Source organism: Furipterus horrens, unplaced genomic scaffold, assembly GCF_987537825.1.
Source record: "Furipterus horrens unplaced genomic scaffold, mFurHor1.1.pri manual_scaffold_6, whole genome shotgun sequence".
Lineage (NCBI taxonomy): Eukaryota > Metazoa > Chordata > Mammalia > Chiroptera > Furipteridae > Furipterus > Furipterus horrens.
The window spans coordinates 128,195,789-128,217,754 of NW_028327176.1; the positions used below are offsets into that span (position 1 = coordinate 128,195,789).

At 38.6% G+C, this 21,966-nt stretch overlaps 1 protein-coding gene across 3 annotated transcripts in view; it reads right to left on the reverse strand.

Moving 5' to 3' along the window:
- Nucleotides 1–21,582, reverse strand: part of UBE3D (ubiquitin protein ligase E3D) — a 136,714-nt gene extending 115,132 nt beyond the window's left edge. The window contains exons 1-3 of one of the 3 annotated variants that reach the window (XM_090280526.1): nucleotides 21,346–21,575; nucleotides 14,141–14,337; nucleotides 10,555–10,645 (exon numbers count right to left, since the gene is read on the reverse strand). In XM_090280526.1, coding sequence (XP_090136652.1) covers nucleotides 10,555–10,645; nucleotides 14,141–14,337; nucleotides 21,346–21,419 — 362 coding nt within the window. In that variant the 5' untranslated portion in view covers nucleotides 21,420–21,575. Of the gene's footprint in view, nucleotides 1–10,554; nucleotides 10,646–14,140; nucleotides 14,338–20,456; nucleotides 20,521–21,345 lie in introns of those variants that run through there. The other 2 variants (XM_090280527.1, XM_090280528.1) reach the window with 2 other exon arrangements.
- Between the last annotated feature and the right edge of the window lie 384 nt (nucleotides 21,583–21,966).

A 21,966-nucleotide genomic window follows, 5' to 3' on the forward strand; every position in this document is an offset into this window, starting at 1 on the left:
ATGTAATGGGTGAAATGCTTCCAATATTGTTTTAATTAACAATTCTTTAATTACTGGTGTGATTGAACTGGCTTTTTAAATTTATTGATCACTATTTTTCTTCTGTGAATTGTGATCAGTGATTATTTTACAATGAGGTACTAGTATATTCTTATTAATTTGTAAAACTATATTCTATATTAAAGATATTATTCTTTATCATCTGTGACAAATATTTTGTTCAGTGTTATTGGCTTTTAATTTGGTTTAGATATCTTAAATTTCAAATCACCTAACCCTTTCTTTTATGATGTTTCCCACTAGTATTTTTTAAAAATCCTCATCCGAGGATATGTTTATTCATTTGAGAGAGAAACATTGATTGGTTGCCTCCTGTGTATGCCTTGACCAAGGGATCAAACCTGCAACCCAGGTATGCGCCCCGACCAGGAATTGAACCCGCAGGGCAGGGCTCTCCCACTATTTCTATAAATTTTTTGCCTTGGAATAATTTTAATTTACAGAAAAGTTACAAAAATAGGATAGATGGTTCTCATATACATTTCAGCCAGCTCTCCCTAATGTTAACATCTTACAGAACCATGGAAGATTTGTCAAAACTACAGACTTTATCTGGATTTCCCTAGTTTTTCCACTTGTCCTCTTTTTCTGTTCCAGGATCCAATTCATGGTAACATTTAGTCATTATGTCTCCCCAGTCTCCTCTGATCTGTAACAATTTCTCAGTCTTCCCTTATTTTTCAGGCCCTCAAGATTTTTGAAGAGCGCTTGTCAGGTACTTTGCAGAATATCCCTCAATTGGAGTTTGATATTTTCTCAAAATTAGACTGAGGTTATAGGTTTGGGGGAAGCATACCACTAAGGGAAAGTGTCCTTCTAATCACATCATATCAGAGGTTAGTTACACCCTATCAATATGACTTATCACTGGTGAAGTTAATCTTGATCACTTGGTTAAGATGGTATCTGCTAGGTTCCTCTACAAATAAAGCTATTTCTCCCTTTGCATACTTTATTCCTTGGAAGTGAGTCATAAAGTGCAGGTCACACTCAAGGGTAGAGAAATTAAGCTCCACTCTGCTATTATTTTTTATACTTAGAGCATCCTTATAATTAAGTAGTCCCTTATGTTAGCTATTTCAAAATAATTTATCCTGAGAAAAACTGAGAAGAGAAACATGCTCAGGTTCTTTCTAATGTATATAAGCACTGTGAACACTTAAAGCACCCCGAACGCTTTCATATCTCTGCTCCTATGTGTTGAGACATGTTCTTACTAAGAGTCAGTTGTGTCTGGTCACAGACCTGTTTATGCCTCTTATACATACTGTGTTAGTCACATAATTTAATGAAATATTATGGAATCCAAAGAAATACGTGTGGTTGCTATTCCTCTGAAAACTAAATATTTCAAACTAAATAAAAGCCAGTTGTAAAAAAAAAAAAAAAAGAAAGAAAAGAAAAAGCACTAGTGGAACGTGGGAGACAGAACTATAGAACAGTGGGAAGAAGGAGAAAAGTAAAAATCTCGACAAATTCTGATATCAGATTGCTTCAACAGTGTGTAACTTTTCATTTCACTTTAAAGAAACCCAAACTGGAAATTGTAGATGATGCATTTTGGATGGTTTAAGTGAAAACAATCTACACAACAGTGGAGTTATATTCAACAAAAAGATACTGGTTTCATAACAAAATACTAGTAAATTAATGTGCATTTGTAAGTTTTAAATTAAAATACTTAAGATACAAATGTATTACTTTTTAAATTATTTTCCCTTTTCTTTAATTCCCCAATCAACTATGAGTCTCATAAAAGGGCAATTACAATATAGAGGACATTTAATTTAGAACTCCAGAGGACAGAGCTAAGAACAAGAAAGGATGATTTTATTACCGTTTAATATAATGAAGGACATTCCCTTTCAAATTAGGAAGTGCTGTACCACTAGCATTATTCAAGCTGCTGAGCCTGTTAAAAATATTAAAAGTGATTCTTTTAACATATATTTTCTAAAAGTCTACTATGAATCAGGCATTCTGCTGACAAAAAAATATTCATACAAACAGTCTCTTCTCTCAAGGTGCTCATGTTCTAGTAGGAGACACAGACCTACAAACAAGCAATAAAATAATAATATAATAAATACTCGTAACAGAGTAGTGGTTCTAAATTCTTGTGGGGCAGAGGAGGAGGGGACAGCTCAGACTCCTCTGAAAATTTGATGAAAGCTTTTATAGCCCCTTCAATCAGACATTCCCACAGGCACATAAAATTGATGTATTGTTATACATAAACTCAGGGCAATGTATTCAAATTGTAAGGGGAGTAGAGTATACATGGACTTCAGAGAAGAGGTAACATCTGAGCTCTGACTTCTGAAGGATAAATAGGAGTTCTCTAGGGCAGTGGAAGGAATTAAGGGCATCACCGGATGGAGGAAACAATATGAAGATGGCACCGTATCTGTTTAACTTACCACTGCATTCATAGTATCTGTCTCAGTGCCTGATTCATAATGTAAGCTCTTAAATATTCGTTAAAGAAATGAACAAGTATATTTTGATAACTGTAATATGCAAGGCCCCTGGCTGGGTCTGTTGCATACTGAGATGAAAGGGTTAACAAATCTTTTCTTTTGCTTTTTGGGAATCTGACCTTTGGTTTAACCACCTAGCTCTGTTACCGTGGAAACCAAGTAGATGGTAGGCATCAATTATATTGCTAGGCAACATTGCTTATAGTAAAAACGATTCTTGATTGGTAAATTGCACTGGCTGGGAGGAAATACGAATGAGCTGTAAAAATCCGATGAGGATGCCATGCTTTGGACTTTCCTGAATGCAGTCCTTTGTGGGGAACTATGCCAAAGAATTGCTACAGAAACTAATGGCTGCTGAGAGCATGAGGCTTCTTCCCAGAGTAGTTCCTGCACCTGCCTTATGTGGATCTTGAGCTTTGTACCTGGAGCTATGTCACAAAGGGAGTCTAGAGTCCTCATACAGGTATATGCGCTGTCACTTGTTTAACTCCTCCAGAGGAGGAGTTCCTCCACGCTGAGAGGAACTCCTGATGTTGCCTTGCTGGCAAGAGATGTAGCCTCTGGTGCTGTTGTGAGTCTGCATGTTCTCTTAAACTTAAGAAGACCTCTGGTGGGCACCACATACATCTTTGTCACATAAAGCTCACCACAGCTTTAAGAGATAAGAATTTACGTTCTGCTGTTATGGAGGAAGAAAGGCAGGCTCAGAAATGTTAAATAATAGCACAAGTTCACAGAGCCAGAGGTGATGAATAAAGGCAGGATCTTAACTTAAGTCTTCATGGCTCCAAAACTAAACTCTTTCCCTAGGCATATATTCCCTCCCCTGGCAATGCAGAACATGAGTAAAGGAGACCAGGAAGGTGGGACAGTGGCACACTGTGTGGGTGTTACATGCCAACCTAAGGGGCAGGGGCTTGGTTCTACAGACAGGTGGGAGGCATTACAGAATTTCAAGCAGGGAAGTGATAGGTCAGATTTGAAATTTTACAAAGAAGAAGAAGGCAAACAAAAGTGCCTGTATATAGGGGGAATTAGACCTAAACAGGCCCCTAGATATTCTCCATCATTAAGATTCTCTGTCTCTTGACATGTTGCATTTCGTCCCAATAAACAGATCCTCAATAGAGTGCAAAAGACAGCAATGTCAAAATCTCATACATGATCACAGAAACGAAACTGTACCAAGATATACAGAGATCTGGAAAACTTGATGGACACCAGCACAAAATGTGATATTTCAAACTTTACTTGATCCCATATCACAGTGAATAAGTTATAATATATCCTATAACTATCTACATAAAGAGCTCAGGAGTAAGAAAGCAACAAATTCACATGTCACTGCAAAGATAAAAGTGTCTGTATAGCAGAACTTTTCTGGCATTTTGAAAAAAACATAAAATCTTTAAGAACAAACGGTGTATTTTAATTACAGCTCTACTGAAAGTATATATTGAAAATCGAAACTTAGATCTAATCCACTTCCCAGGAGAACTTTCAAAATAAAATAGTTACCATGTTTTTTTCTCACAGTAGATTTAAGGTAAAAACTTGCAGAAGTTCAGAAAAAGGGTGAAATAATCTGCTAAGTCTTCTCTCAGCTTATGATTTTAACATGAACAACAACACGTTTATAATAAATTAAAATTTGTTAGTTATTTTAATGCATCTTAAGCATTTTGGTAAAATAACTTAAAACACAATTTAAGTCAAAATTGATTGATGACATTTATTTAAAATTTAAACATGTAGACAAGAAAATGAAATGTCTTTTAACTTTAAAAACAACCATTAATCAGTGAAAATTACAATGTTAACAACATAGAACTTTTACAGATTGAATTATAACCAAGTGGAAATCAAGAATTTTAAGAATAACATCAAATATCTAAAGCTCAAAACATGGCTGCTGGAATTTAGATAAATTCATCTGGCATTATCCAACTGGCAGACTCCAAATCCTAAGAACCTAGCTTTGTGTTTTATTACCATTATGCATGTAATATGATTAGACCCATAAAAGTATAATCATTTTATTCCAAAAGTTTGCACATTACCAATACTCCAAGTTGTGCCTGTACTCTTTTTTTTTTCCACTTCTTTGTTCTCATTCATAGCAAAGTGACTGTATTCACAGGAATTGTTATTTTCAGACTACAATTATAGCTGGTCGGTCAAGTAGACCAATCAACTGGCTGGATATTCTGACATCTCAATGTTTCTGAAAAGTCCATGCTGTGTGTTTCCTTCTAGAATTTCAGTGCTCTCACGAGCAGCTGGGCTGACACCTAGCTCTGTTGGTGCAGGTGCAATACGGAGGGCCTGTCCAGAGACCTCAGGAGAACTTCCAAATGGATTGAAAATCAAAAGGCATGTGTTTGAAAGCCTGGCCAGCTGATGTAATTCAAGTCTGATATGAACTTATTCCTAGAAAACATCAATTCCAAATATAATGACTATTTAGCTGTTTTTGAGAATATTCACAAAGAAGTAAATTTTGTTATTATTATTGATTGATACTTAGGCCTGTTAGTCTCAGCAAGAGCACAATAAAAAATTGTACATGTTCAGACAATTTTTATAGAAAAACTCTGCTGAACTAGTAAAAATGCAAATTGAAAATTTTTATTGTAAAGAAACAAAGCAGTATTTGTTTTCAAATAACAAAAACTAATGGCTAAGAACATGTAATCCTAAATTAAGAAAAAAAGACTACTGTACTTAGCAGATTTTATGCACCCTGGTAATAATAAGTATTAAAAACCATTAATGAGTCTTAATAGATTAAGTAGTCCTGTGCTCCTTACTTCTATAATTTGTTTGACAAGAAAAAACAGAAAAGGAATAGCATTAGTCTCGCAGTATCCAAATTATATGAATCATAGCGCCCAGGTACAACTTTACGAGGTTCACTAATCACAGAACTTACAGCTAGCAGGACTCAGGTTTAGCTGATCCTACCTCCTAACTTCACAGATGAGGAAACTGAGGCCTAAGGAATTAAAGTGATTTGTTCCCTTGCCCTGGTTGGTGTGGCTCAGTGGATTCGGCACCAGCCTGCGGACAAGGTCACAGGTTTGATTCCTAGTCAGGGCACATGCCTGGGTTGCGGGCCAGGTCCGAGTTGGGGGCATGTGAGAGGCAATCGATTTATGTTTCTCTCCCCCCCCCTCCTTCCCTTCCTCTCTCTCTCAAAATAAATAAATAAACAAATAAATAAAGTCTTTAAAAATAAAGTGACTTTTCCCCAAATAATAAGGATAGCTGGTAAGTAGATCTTAAGTCTGCTCCAATGCTCCTACTAGAGGAGCTATCAGTGCAGATAAATCAACATATTTCAAAGTGCCTTCTTGGTAAAGATGTCTATAATTAGTTGATTTTTATTATAGCGCATACAAGCCTTTTTTTGAAATACCGAAATATGCTTTTATTTTCTACTTAACAAGAACAGAAGATGCCTTTCTCACTGCATAAAACAGATAACGGAGGGAGCAATGATAAGACCATTGGGCTTAATGTACACAATTAACATGAAATCCTTGTGCAGATATTGGAGGAATCAGTTTTTCCATAAACAAAATCATAGGATATACTACCTGAGAATTAAATGTAAGCTAAGTCTTAAATCGCCTACTAAGGGTTTCTCTGTGTTGTGCAAAAGGTATACACATGCCACACACACAGAATAGGAAAATGGCTTTCAGGTAACCTTGCTTAGTGAGGCAAAGGCTGTTTATCTTCTCAGAAAGAAAAGGGAGAAAGGTGGGCCATTTTCCTGGAACACCTAAAAAATACAGAGTCCCGAATAAAAAATATTTGAAACACAAAACAAGGTAATTTGCTAGTTTGCTAATAAGACCAATTATGGAAAAGGGAGTATGGAGGAGTTTATAGAACCAATTAAAATAGGCTTGTTGAGCATTTATATTCTATGTGTTACAGCCTTTAACTCTCTTCACAAGTTTGGAAAAGAGGCATTTTTTTATGTCTAGTTAAAGAAAAGTTGACTTCTGGGTATCTACCTGAAATATTTAAAAACATATATTCTTAAAGATATATATGTACCCTATGCCCTGGCTGGTTTAGCTCAGTGGATTGAGCGTCGGCCTGCGAGCTAAGTGTCGCTGGTTCGATCTTCCAGTCAGGGTACATCAGAGAAGGAAAACTCTGACTCCAAAAAACCTCCGCTGCCTTGCGGCATACCTCTTCAGGGGAAAGGCTAAGGGAGTAAACCCCGACAGAAAATCCGGAGCCGGAGTCCCTAAGGCGGTTTGACGTTGTAGTCAACACCGGCAACTCCTGCGCGCACCTGAACCCAAGCTGTATCGACTCCGTCTTTCCCTTGGACCCTTCAGCTGCAAAGAGAGGGGGGGTCTGCTGCATGGGCAACAGCAGACCCTCCATATTACCCTGCCCAGGCTCTGTAGCTTCATCGCAAGATGTCGATTCAACACGGGAGGAGACAGATACCATGTCACTCCCGAGTCGGACTGCACAGCCATTCTTGGCGGTGCAGATAGACTCTGAAGAAGCTACACCATCGTCTCTCGAGACGGACGGCTGCCGACGACGACGACGATATGTACCCTATGTTCATTACAGCATTATCCACAGTAGCCAAGACATGGAAACAACCTAAGTGTCCTTTGATAGATGATCTGATAAAGAAAATGTGGTAGATATATACAACGGAATACTACTCAGTCATAAGAAAGGATAAAGTACTACCATTTGTGACAACATGGGTGGATCTTGAGAATGTCATGTTAAGCAAAATAATTCAGATGGAAAAGGACAACAACCACATGATTTCACTCATATGTGGGTTATAAAACAGAAAGCAGCAATCAAACAAACAAACTCATAGATACAGATAACAGTATGAAGGTTACTAGAGGGAAAGGGGTGGGAGGGGGATGAAGAAGGTAAAGGGGGTCAGGTATATGGGGAAGCAAGGAGATTATAGACTATGGGTGGTGAGCATACGATGCAATATACAGATAATATATTACAGAATTGTATACTTGAAATATATAATGTTATTAACCAATGTCACCCTGATAAATTTAATTTAAAAAAGAAAGCAGCAACAGCTGAGGTGATGTGGACAGGTTCCCCAGCTACTAAGTGGTGAAGCTGGTGTTCAAACCCAGGTCCCACTCTCCCACTCTCACCTCTTTGCTACATGGCCTGCTAGTGGTCAGGATGAAGGAGAGTAACACTGTCCTTTTTCAGTGTTTGCCTCTAAGCCCTCCTGGGTTCTCAGTCTCGCAATTGTAATAAGGATTGACACAAAACAGAAGACACAGTTCCCAAACAGGAAAATGGGGACTACAGGTAAAGGTTTTTCATATCCATCATTCTTTCCTAGTGAAACACAAATGTCAGCCAATAATGAACGAACATATCCTTTACTGTAAGCAGTACCAGGAAATACTGTTACACTGAATTTCATTGTTCTTACTGTAACTACTAGGTCACCTCATTGTGGTACAGGCAAGCAAGTTTAAGAAACTTCACATGAGAATTAAACCAAAGCCTGAAGTAGACTGGAAAAGGAAATTTTCTTGGTTAAACTACAGTGTAAACTGGGATCCTCTGGACCTCTCAGGCTAAAGTGAGCCTGTCACAGAGTACGTACTCTGCAACAACTTCAGCCCTTTGGTAATCTGAGCAAGGACTTTTCCCTCTCCTTTATAGGCTGACTCACCTCATTTCTCACCCAAGATAATCATCCAGAGGATTCTCTGTTCACAACCTCCCACTTCCACTAAGGTAACTTTCTGCTATCTCATCTACCTGAGAGAGACACTGCCAGGAATCATAAAGCAAGCAAGAGAGGATGGCAGAAGGCCAAAATAAACACCCTAACATTTATTCAATTCAACCAGCAAGAATTTATTGAAAGCGTACTATTCACCTGGAATGGTGCTTGATGCTGGAAATGATGGTGATGATGATGGGAAGAATAATTATAGCAGCAGCCACTGTATACTGAATGCTTACCATGTGCTAGACTTGATTATAAACACTTAAACTCACTTGATCCTCCAAACAACTCTAGGGGGTAGCCCCTATTGCTATCTATATTATTTGTAATAAGGAAATGGAGACATGGAGTGATTAAGTAACTTGCCCAGGGTCACGTGTAGTGAATGGTGGATGCAAACCCAGACTGTCTGGCTTCTGAGTCTGTGCTACTAGGCACTATACTAACCTGCATTCTAAATATGAATACGGATAAGGGATACAGGGGTCAATGAGACTATCCCCACCCCTAGAGCCTACAGTTTTATCAGGAAGACAGGCAAATAAACCCAACCCAGTGTTCAGGGAAGGCACCCAGAACTAGGTGCCCTATGGGCTGAATTCAGGAGCTGGCCAGAGGGAGATGAGGGTACAGGCTGCATTCCAAGGCAGAGAGTATTCACTAAGCCAGCCAGGGTGGAGCACAGCATGGAGAGACTGGGGGACGCAGGCAGGCTGATCACTAGAGTAGAATGTGAGTAAATAAGGGTGTGTTGTTTTGGGAGGCGAGGAAGGAGCCTGGGAAAAAGGGGCTAAAACATGAGGGTGGAAAGGAGCTAGCATGGCATGCTAAGGTCTTACAAAATTGATCTGGAAAGATATGGAAAGGTTTGAACAGGACAGCCAGCTGCCTTTGGGAATAATCCCTCAGTGGTGCAGAAATGACGAGAAGAGAGTGAAACTAGGGGAAGGCTGAGCAGATAAGGAGCTGGCAGCCAATGCTATTAGGTGAGAAGACAGAAGCCTCCCCTGATGCAGTAGCACTGGGGTAGAAGAAAGTGGACTTGTAAGAAATGCAGGGAAGGAAGCAGCAAAAATACTTAAGGACTGACTATATATGGGGGCCAGGGAGCCCCCAGGAGACACCACCAGTACTCTGCCTTGGGGTGCAGGCAGAGCTTTGGCTTGCCCGCAGACAAGGAGCCCTGAAGGAGGAGCAGGTTTCAGATATGGAGAAGGATCCATTCACATGTAAGTCTCAGAGAAAATGTACCTATCAAAGAACTCTAAATTATTTTTTTATAAATCCTGTTAACGCAAATAAGGTTTTCAACCGTCTTTCCAGCTTTATGAGAGCTCAGAAGCTGAAAATTCAGGAGGAAGGGTTTGTGCCCAAGAAACAAGGAGGCTGACAGGAGGAAGGGAGCAGATGGGAAAATAATTAAAAGAGCCAACTTGGGAATGCAAAGGGCACAGCAAAGGGCCCTTTCCATCTTGGTGGGGTAATCACAGCACACCACAAGAATAGGTTATAAGGTTAACCTAATCATCAAGAAAAGGTTAATTTGTGTTCTCTATATGTTCTGCTTTAATAAGCCCAGAAATAGGAAATGGATTTTAGAAAGGTACTGATAGAAATAGTTCAAATAAAAGATTGTGCTGCAAAAGCTTCTGTTATGTAGACAATTCACTTGTGGAGAACCTCATTCACCAGCACGACAGATAAAACATGCAGTAGGTCCCATGTCTTTTTTCAAGAGGGACGCTTCAGTAATCAACAGACGCATCCACCAAGATGACCCTCCCTCCCTCCGAGCCAGCACCCTACTGTTCCCCTTTGTCACCCTGAGCAGACCTAACTGCTCTGTGATGGCTGGAGTGTTTTTTCTTTTTTCTTTTCTTAAAGGTTTTTATTTATTTTTAGAGAGAGGGGAAAGGATGGAGATAGAGAGGGAGAGAAACATCAATGTGTGGTTGCCTCTCAGACACCCCCAGCTGGAGACCTGGCCCACAACCCAGGCATGTTCCCTGACTGAGAGTCCAACTGGTGACCTTTTGGTCTGCAGGCCAGCACTCAATCCACTGAACCACACCAGCCAGGGCACTGGAGAGTTTTATGGTTGATGTCCAATGTGACATTAAGCCGGTTCTCATTTTAAGGCCCTACACTGTTCCCCTGGGAATTACTTTAAAAATTATGATAGGAAAGAGAAAACCACTACCAGGCACAGAATTAACCAGTGCTAAATACATTCCTTACCTGTCCCTTATTATGGCTTCACCGCAGGATTGGCAGTAAAATGTGCAACAGTCTTGGGTGCGTGAGCTTTGGTTAAACATTGAAATCAGTTCTAAAGGAAATCAATGAACAGATACTTAGAGGTTTGGGAAAAATATGTTAACATATTCATAGGAGTTTAATAGCCACAATAAATTACCATCAATAACTACTGTTCATGAGCTACACATTTAATTAGTATCTGATGACTCAACCAGAAGTAAATATTGTGAAGTGTTTTCAAAACAACAGATTTTGCTAAGTGTTTCAGAGCTAGGAGTTGCCCTAGATTATTCATGTAACATACTGTTGAGTTTTTTCTCTCATTCCATAAATACCAACATTAAAGATGAGGGAGAAGGAGCAATTTCTTTCACATCAAGCTAACTACACAGAGCTTCACCTTGCTCAGCTTTCTTCTGCTATGTCTGAGGCACAGTTTTCATCAGTGTGACTGCTGGTAAATACAGCTCTTAAATTTAAGTTTAATTTGATTTAAACAAGATTTATGTCCACTCTAGCAGATTACTAGTATGTACAAACAAAATGAATCTCGAAACTGGTCTTTATTGGACAGGTTCCTGAGAATGGAATGGCTCCTAAGAAGAATTCAATCTTCTAGTAGCAAAACTCAATTTCTGAGTAAAGCTGTGGAAAAATATACATTTCCCACATTGTGTGAAGAGCAGCATAAGGCAGTATGTTCTCTTAGTTTCCTTTATTTTACTTAAGAAAAATATTTTTTTATTCCCCGCCTCATGAAAAACACACACAGAAATATATGTCTATCAAAAATAAATCTAAAGAAATAAGGTCATGTCCATTAGAATCAAGCAATTTAGATTTGGTTTATGTTACTCATCATGGTAATGTATTGTAACATTAAGTAGACCTGGGTAAGACATCCAAAATATTCTTTTCAGAACCCATCAACAAATTTTCAGGGAAATACTTCCCTCTGCTGGTCACCCAGCATGATACTCTGGCTCAGGTTCAAGTCAGAATTTTCTGATATAGGGGCGTCCTAATGCTTGTGCTGTATCAGGTTTTACGTTGGGTCATGATCAGACCCAGGGTACATTCAAAACAGTGTAACAGTATGTTTACTATAATCCTTAGAAGAAAGTTCTTATAGTTTTAAAGTCAACTTTTAAAAACCCCCGAATCACAAGTGAATGCCAAAGATTTCAAAACTCACTTCCCACAATACATTCTGATTCAAGTTTAAACAGTATTATCTATCTGATATTTATTCATTCAGCACCTATTATGTGGAAAGCACTAAACCAATTAAGTACTGAGGACTCTATTTTACATACCTCTTTCACAGAATACAGAATAGTTCTTTGAAAGCTTTTCTTTTCAGATATTTGAGTAAAATAAGGTTTAAAAATGTAAAGAAACAGGAGACTAATGAATGCAAACAATATGCAAACCAACACACAGCAGTCAATTTATTTTGTCCTCCAGTCAAAACTAAACAATAATGTTGGCTGATCTAAAAATTTTTTAAATAATTCAAGTTTTGCCATTTGTATACTAACTGTTACAGAATATGAGTAGGCAATAAACCAATTCTGTATCTAAAAGTCTCCATAGCTCCTCAGCATGAAACCTAAAATCATGGTCCCAGAAACCTAGCAGATATGAAAACAGCCCACTGTTTTCACGACTTCCTTTTCCCAAGTTTCAGAAAGACAAAAAATTCCAGCTGTGGTTACTATTATTGTTCATCACTGCTCAAGAGAAGGTGCTGACTTCACAAGGGCCAAACTCCCATGGCTTCTTCCCTGAAATACCACTTCCTCTGCCTACTCTTAGGTATACTCAGGGAGTCTGTTAGTGTTTCCCGTCTTGGTGACCTGTTCTTTCCCTGAATACTACATCAGTCATTCTTGGTGTTCATCTTATGCCAAACACTATTTAAGCTCCATGACATTTCTTTTCCCTACCTCTTACCCCGAAAATCAACTCTACCCAACTCAACTAGTTATTCATCACTCCAGGACTTGAGCAAAATTACACTCCAGCAAAAAAGGGAGCAAAACTCTCTCTATCTTCTCTTTCCTTTGAAAAACCAGTAAAGAGACTCAGGGGAACTGTAATATGCTCCCATCTCTGACATGACCCTTCAAGACAATCTGGCTGACCCCATCTCTAGGTTCTATGCAGCTCAAATGAAAGGTTTAGTAAAAACAAGGCAGCAGTGAAGTCTAAGGGTACAACTGGAAAAATTAATACCCTTCTCAGATAATGAGCTTAATATCACTCTGTTACAGCCCCTGTTTTCCATTTTTACATTATTTCAATCCTCCAAAGTAAACTACTTACATGGTAAGAGATACAATTAACTAATAATTTTATTCAATAAATTACCCTGAGAAACACTTCTACTATCTTACTGAATCACTGGCCAGTAATAAAATATTGGAAATATGATAGGCATAGCAACAATTAAAATCAAATTATGCATCAAACTCAATTTCAGAATCTTTATTTGTACTGTTCTATTTGAAAATGTCTCTATATGGATAGGATCATTTCTGTCATTCTGATCAAATATTGCCTCCTTGCCCTGGCCAGTGTGGCTCAGTTGGTTGGAGCATTAACCTATAACCCAAAGATTACAGGTTAGATTCCTGGTCAGAGGACATAGCTAGGTTGCAGGTTTAGTCCCTGGTCTGGATGCACATGATCCCTGGCCCAGGTGTGTATAGAAGGCAACCAATCAATGTTCTTCTCTCACAGAGATGCTACTCTCTCTCTCTTCCTCCCTCTCCAAGAGCAATGAAAAAATGTCTTCGCGTGAGGATTTTTTAAAAAAACATTTTTAAAAAATCACCTCCTCTGAGTGGACTTCCCTGAACACTCCACCCAGCCCCAAATATTACTTATCCCATTATTTTGCTTTACTTAGCCCATAGTGCTTTTCTCTGCATTCAAGTCATTAATTTGGTCATTATCTATTCCTACCCATTAGAATGTAAGCTCCTTGAGGGCAGACTTGTTCACTTCTATAGCCCCAGAACCTAAATCATACCTAGCACATAGTATAAGACAGGGTTTATTGAATTAAATAATTTCTACGAAATGCTGTAAAATAAACTAGGTCTTGAAGAAACCATCTGATTTACTCTTCATATTGGCTCTGTGAGCCATGTAATTTTACAATTAAAGAGATAAAGCAGGGGTATATGGGAAATCTTTGCACCTTCTGCTCAGTTTTGCTATGAACCTAAAAACTGCTCTAAAAAATAGTCTATTAGGGACAAAAAAAAAAAAAAAAAATCCCCCCCAAACGAAAAACACTAAAAAACAAACAAACAAACAAACAAAAAACACCCAAAGAAATAAAGCCCCAGAAAGGTTAAGTGCACATAGCTGATATAAGTGGCAGAGCTGGCCAAGAACCTAGATCCTTTCACCCCCACCCCCACCCCCAGCTCTTTCCATGCCACTGATGAGCAGTTATTTTCACCTGGGAAAAGTTCAGCTTTTTAAAGGAAAGATCACTTTTGATTTATAATGGAAAAGTTAATGCAGAAATAGGAGTGCTGGCCTTACGTACTTGTGCTGAGGTCTGCCCGCACCTGCAGCCGCAGGTGCAGTCCGTCTCCAGCCACGTACTGCAGCCCACGGCTCGAGGAAGGTACAAGCCTGACCTCTGCTGGAAGCTGGATCTCTGTGCAGCCTTCAGGGGTTTTCATCTGAAGGGAGGATGGTGTTATAGAGATATCCAAGGGCATGCTTCCTTCTTTTGGCTCTCTGGTAATAACAAATAAAACACACACACAAAAATTATTTCTCATTGCTGAACACAACATGAAAAAAGAAATAAAAATGGGCAGGGATCTCTCTGTGCCTCTTCATTAAGGACCCTAAAGTCAACTATCCCAGAAAAATAATAGTGAACCAACTGTAAAAAAAGAAAAAAAATTGTCTATACTAGATTTAGATCAAGTCATAGAGTACTTTCCACTATGTAACATGAAAGTTCTGGGATATATATTTTATTCTTGCTTCTTTTTTACGATAATGATACACTTTAAAATGTGCACTTTTTTTTTTCATTGATAATGATCCTGAGTCCCAACTGTCTCTTCTAGTCTAAGGCTTCCTCCACCTACTCCAGCCCAGACCTTCCTGCAGTTGCTGCCAGGCCATTCTGTTTGCACTGCCTGCTATTGCATTTCCTCATGTCCCCTATCCCCTTACACAGGTCACCCAACTTCAACTTCTTCAGACCAGCGCAATGTAACACAGACCTGTCAAATGTCTGCATTTGTTCTTTGAAATATTTTTGGAAACAATTTAACAGGACAGCACAAGACAGTGGCTTATGCACCTTTTCATCCCTTGACCCTAGTACGGTTTGTATATTCATTCACTCACTCACTCATTGATTCAAACCATCCTTTGTGAGTTTTATAATGTGTCAGGTACTGGGACTATAAGAATTAACAATGTATTTTCTCTGCCTCCCCTTCAGGTAAGTAAACAGGAATGATCAAGGGGTCAATGAAAACTACATTGTACATATTCCTGACAAATATAGGGTACTATGGAAACACATGGAGGGGGTGTAGTGACTACTGTAGATCAAGCACTAACTAAATGTTATTTGAATAATGAATGGAAGAGTGAGTGAAATAATCTTGCTTCTGAGACCAGCATTACAATGTTTTACTTCCAGTAAATTCAAGTATTGTTATTCGATATACTATACAGGATTTTGATAAGGAATCCAAGATAATGTGAAATAAAAGATACAGGAGAAAAAAACATTGTCAATAAGATGAATAAAAACACTAAGAAAATCTAGTGAGTATGAATACAAGGCAATAAATAGTAAAATACAGTCCCTGTCCACCAGGAGTCAAAAGTACAGAGGGGGATAAACACATATAGAAATGATCCTTATCTGAAGCTGAAATATGCTTCGCTCTGTAACAGAGGCGCATAGCCCCCCGACTCCCTCTTAAAAGCAGACAGCAAGTACAGGCCATCCACTTCATGTCACCTAATTTCAGAGTGTGGGGCATCTATGTGAGTGTCATCTAAGTACAGAGGTTATACCAGGCGTTAAGGTCTGAATCTTGGTTAGGCCTCTTAATTTGCCTTAGAAAATCTTAAGATAACCTTCTGGCTAGTTCCTTTCGAATGTATCTGGATCCGCAATTAATAGGCAATACAGAATATCAAAAACCCAAATCTTTTCCTGAGTTAAAAGTCTAAATTTTTAAAAAATTTTAATTGAATTTATAGGGGTAACATTGGTAAATAAAATCATACAGGTTTCAGGAATACAATTCTACAACACATCATCTGCATATTGTGTGTTCACTACCCCAAGCCATGTCTCCTTCCATCACCGTTTTTCCCTCCTTTTCCTTCTCCTGCCTCCTCCCAGCCCTATTTCTGGCAATCAAAAGTCTAGTTTTAAGAAATGATGTTTAAGAAATAATAATCCTCTAAAGCGGAGGTCAGAAAACTTTTTATATAAAAGCCAGATTATAAATATTTCAGGTCTTTCAGGCCATATATAATCTCTGTTGCATATTCTACTTTGTGTTTTTCTTTTTAAACAACTTTTGAAAAATGTGAAACCCATTCTTTGCTCACAGGCTGTACCAAAACAGGCCACAGGTTAGATCTGGCCCATGGGTCAGAGTTTGCTGACCACTGCTCTAAAGATACAGTTTTCCACTTTGCTACTTCAGTGATTTTCAAATTGGATTTTCAAATTTCCAGTTGGCACTTAGAAGTGCCCCAAGGGACAGTACTAGGTTCCTAAGTCCCCATTCCCACCACATCTCTGGCTTACCGCTCTTCCCTTTACCTTTCCTGAAAAATTAAGCCAACTATGTAGGGTCAAGCAAGGCAGGCCTCTATGCAAGGGTGGGAGGACACAGTGCCCTGGGGTATATTTGAGAAACCCAGCTGGGTGAGGAGGGCATCCACCATATAGCCTATGAGGTAAGGAAGCCACCCACAAGGTATGTCAGATCCCAAAAGCAGTGAGGAGGAAATCTGAGGAATGGGAGCTAAGCAGGGGGTTTCAGAGACTAGCTCAGGCTGCGATAACAAAATACCATAGACTGGGTGGCTTAAACAACAGACATTTATTTCTCATAGTTCTGGAGGTTGGGGAGTCCAATACCAGGTTGCCAGCAAATTTGGTCCTTTTTGAGGGCCCTCTTCCTGGCTTGCAAGTGGCCACCTTCTCACTGTATTTTTAGATGGCAGAGAGAGGACGCTTTGGTGTCTCTTCTTATAAAGGCCCAATTCCTATCATGGTGGCTCCACCCTCATGACCTCAACTAAAATAAGTATCTAACAAAGGCCCCATCTCTTAATACCATCACATTGGGGGTTAGGGTTTCAGCATACAGCTTTTGAGGGTGCACCAACATTTAGCCCAATCAGTTCAAGCAGGTGAGGACAGTGTCAACACTGAGTGGAGATAAGGAAATGAAAAAGGATGACAGTGGAACATTAGTTACCTAGAGGAAAACTGACTATGTGTATCATGAGGACAATGAAAGCCAGGATTGTCACTATGGGAGAACAGAGTTACAAAGAGGAAAAGGTAGAAAACCAGAATGGATCCTATGCTGGTAGGCTAGAATTGAAAATATCAGTGTAAAATCATGGTTTTCAATGTATATAAACAAACACAGTAATACATATAGATGTTTATGTATGTGTGTGTCTGTATGATATAGAAATATACACATACATTCATACATGAACAACACATACATATTATATACACACATACTCTAGTTCTGTTCACTAGCAGGCTTGGGAGAAGTGACATCCCAATAGTAATGAGCACACTTTGTGCCCAGATCTTGATTTGTAAAGATCATTTTCCACTTAAAAACAAATGAACAAAAAATCATACAGGGTTCCTTGGAAAAATAACTACATGCAGGCTGGAATAGGAAAAACATAAAATGAGCCTGGAATGTCTTGCTGTGCAACAAAAAGGAAATCAGTAAGTGATTGGGACATGTCAAAAAGACACAGAAATCATGTTAAAGGTATCACCACTGGCCAAATCTGGTGTACTTTGATTTAAAAAGTAACTCATTGGAAATAAAAGAATTAAAAAAAACAACAACAACAACAGAACAGGACTATGGGTCCGTACTGATGTAAAACAATGAATAAATAAAACGAAAGTCTGATGAGGAACAGGGTATTTACAAAATATCTAAAGACCTCAAAGTCAATGTGAACTTGAATTGAACAAAATCTCGTGCATTTTGATAGGATGTAATGAGAATAGCACCATTTCTGTGATATTCCTGCCAAAGATGTATAACCTGAACCTCATTTTAATGAAACACGAGACAAACCCAAATGAACAGATATTCTACAAAATAATTGGGCTATAATATTCAAAAGTGTCAAGATCATGAAAGTCAAGGAAAACTGAAGAACTCTTCCAGATTTTAAAAGACTAAGGAAACATGGCAATGAAATGCAATGCATGATTCTGAACTGGATTCTTCTGCTATTATAGATACTATGTAGAAAACTGGCAAAACTTGAACAAGGTTTGAGTATAAGGTGATAGTAACAAATTTCCCAGTTTTGAAGGTTGCATAGTGGTTATGTAGGAAAATGGCCTTATGTGTAGCAAATCCATAGTAACATATTCAGGTGTGACAGCAACTTACTCTCAAGTTTGCTAATGATCCAAATAAAAGTTTTTGAAATTCTAATTGTTGGCACCTTTTATAACTTGAGGCTTTCTTCAATATTCACGTGTTTTCTTTCCGGTGTCTTATCTCGCTTGAAACTATCCAATAATTTCATATTTCACTCTGAGTACCAGCTAACATCCTTTCAGTGGTGTGTAAGAGGCAGTTGTTAAAGTTGTAGGCATTTTGCAAACCAGTTGGCCTCATTTTGAGAGCTTTGACACCATGCACAGTGATTTACACCATAGGAATCAGTAAGTATTGCATATCAAGAAGGTTTTTGTTCCATTGCTTTGTTTTCCTGGGGAGCAAGCTGTTCCAACATTTACCAGCACACCATTCACTGTCTGACCCTTTACTGTGTGCTCCGCCAGCCCACTCACATCTCTAGGAACTAAGCACTCCTTCATAATCAGAGGACAACAGTCTTATACCAGATATCCTGTAGTTCCATACAGTACTTCTTTCAGTTTATTATTCAAATATTGCTTTTGCATTTCGAATAATGATTTGTAACTTTTCTCCCTATCCCTTTTTCTATTTTATTTTTTCCAGGTGCTTATCTGTATTCAATACAATGTGTAGTTTGTTTACTTTCTGTATTTTCTGCCCACCTCTCACCCACTGCCACCATTAAGACTATAAGCTCAATGAGAGTAAGTATTTTTGTCTTTCCTGTTGTTACTGTTCACAGCTGTATACCCAGGACTTAGAATCTGAGTTTTTGGCACTAGAATAGGAATTCAGTAAATATGTGTGATAGATAGAATAAACGAATGGCTAAGGTTTATTTCTGGAATGCTAAGATGGCTTAACATAAATAGATTTTACTAATGCAATTCACAGATATAAAGATTAAAGGAAAAAATATGACCATCACAATACATGCAGAAATCATTATAGAAAATATAATATATACTGACGATTAAAACCCTTAAACTAGAAAAGAAAGAAACTATGCAATCTATCAAACAGATTAGCTATAAGTCAATTTCATCATACCTAAAGATGAAAGGTTACAAGCATTTCTTTTAAGATTGGGAACAGAAATAAAAATTCAACCATGTAATTTATATTAACAGTAAATTACAATATATAAATTAAAAAATTCTAATTAAAATGCAGAAATTGTCAGGATTTAAAAAAAAAAAAACTTTTACCCAGTATATGCTATAAAAATTTTATACATAAAGGCACAGATTGAGAATTGAAAGGGTAGAAGACATACCATGTAAATAGTATAGTCAAACTGATTTCTGAAAAGACACTGAGTTATATCAATGGGAGAAATGACAGTCTTTTTAACTAATGGCAATGAAACAATTGAATATCCTTAAAGGAAAAAAGAAAAAGAACTTGACCCCTGCCTCACTCCAAACATAAATATAAATTTGACATATTCACAGACATAAATGTAAAAACTAAAAGTATGTTAACTCCTAAAAAATAAACATAGGAAAAAATTTTTACAACTTTGAGGTAGGCAAAGATTTCTTAAGACATGAAAAACACTAAGCATTAAAGAAAAACGCAATAAACTGGACTTCATTATAATTAAAATTTTCTGTACATCAAAAACACTATTAAGAAAATATAAAAAGGTAAGTTACAGATTGAGAGAAAACATTCACATACTCACAAGGCATAAATGAAAAAGGTCTTTTTTCCAGATGATATAAAGAACTCTTTAAATTCAACAATAAGACAAACCTGATTTTTTAATGCCAAAAAATTATAAGATACCTTACAAATGAACATATATAAATAACCAACAAGCAAATGAAAAGGTACTCAATCAGGGAATCCAAATTAAAATGACAATCAGACATCACTTTATGCCATTAGAATGACTACAGTCAAAAAGTCTGACAACACTAAATGCAGATGAGAAGGTGAAGCAATTGGAACTCTCATTTTTTTCTGGTGAGAGTGTAAAATGGTACAACCACTTTGGAGAAATCTTTGGTGGTCTCTCATAATCCAGGAGAATCCTGAAGGGCCCCTTTGATGAGAGGAAGTAGGGAGGTTTTTTTGTTTTAAGATTTAGATTCCTAATAACCCTACAGGGTAAAGTGAAACTGGAGATATTTATTTGAACTCATGACTTGAGAAATAGAAGAGAAATAAATATTCCCATTTTACAATAGAAAAAAATGGATTAAATTATTCTACCTTTGTGAAGAAACTAGGATTTGAATTCAGTTCTCATGCAAAATCCAAAACTGCCACACATGTGCCTGGCCAATTTAAGGAAAAGAGAGAAAGCTAAGCATCAATCTTCCTCAGAGTGGCGCTGTGTAATAATATTTTAAGCATTTTAACACTTAATTTACTCTATTTGAAACAGTGGTCACAAGGGAGGGGATCACATACTACAAAACATAAAAGAGAACACTTTGCCTAACAGTTTCTTGTTTATGTAGTGAATAAAAACGTTTTCAGACTGCTCATTTTAACTCGGAAAACGAATCAAAGAATGAACTCCGCTAAGTCTGCAAACTTTGCTAGTCACTTACTGTACTAAACACACGTTTTTAACGACTGTGTCAGTTTCTCTGCATAGAAGTTTGGGGAGGGAAAAAAGAAACCACCGACATTTTTTACAAAACAGGAAGCTCTAACTTTGGAACCGATCCTGTATCCTATAACAAGGATCCCGAAAAGAGGTAGAAAAGGCGCTCCCTCCTCCCCTCGCACCGTTTCGTTAGAAACACCGGGCACTGCCATCGGTATTTTACATCAGTGATCCTCAAACTTTAAGGTGCATCTGAGTCCTGGGAAAAGTGTTAAAATGTATTTAAGTTCTAATTCTGCAAGTCTGTGGTGGGGCTGAGGCTTTAAAAAGCTCCCAGGTGATGATGAGGCTGTCGAGGGTGTACTATAGGAGAGGCGACACTCCACTCGTAGTAATCAAGAGATCTCTAAGCAACTGGAAATAAGAAATTTAAAAAACAAAAACAAAAGAACACCCTTCCTAGGGAGGCGGAGACTTTCCGGTGGCAGAAAAGCGAGATAGGCACTGCGCCTAAGAGCCCACCCTCCCACCCCTGGCCTTACTTACCCCAGGATCAGCAGCGCGCTCTGCAGCCGTCTTCGTACCTCCAGGAACACTCGCGTCTCTGTCACCATCGCCATGGCGGGCGCCCAGCCGGAGATTCTAGCCAACTCGAGCCACTAGGACCGGGAGCGTCAATACACGTGCAGCCCGAGCAGCAGCTGCACCAGTTGCTGTGTCGGCGGCGGCGGCCCAAGGAACTCCCGGGCTGGATTGCTCGGCTAGAACAGCCAGCCAGCCCACAGCGCCGCCTGCCGGACGGAGAGCGCGCCGCCACGAGGACTCGATCTGACCGGCGTGAACATTTTTCAAATCAGGTTTTGAGTCTGAGCGCTATGAAGGTGGGCAGAGAGAGCTCAACTGTCTTCCCACTCTGCTTCTTATGGGCATGACCTGATGCGTTAGTCTCCTGTAAATGATCTTAAAAATCAAACTCAGTGTACATTCCTTTGTCTAGTGTAGATAGGGGTGAGGTTGGAACAGAGGGAGATGATGGGCAAAGGTAATACAGGCAGGCACTGTCGCCCTGGAGGCCCGAGAGGAGAATCTGCCTCCCCCCAATCCACTTTATCTTCTTTTTGTGGTTTGTTTTGGTTTGTTTTGTTTTTATGTACTATGATATAATTT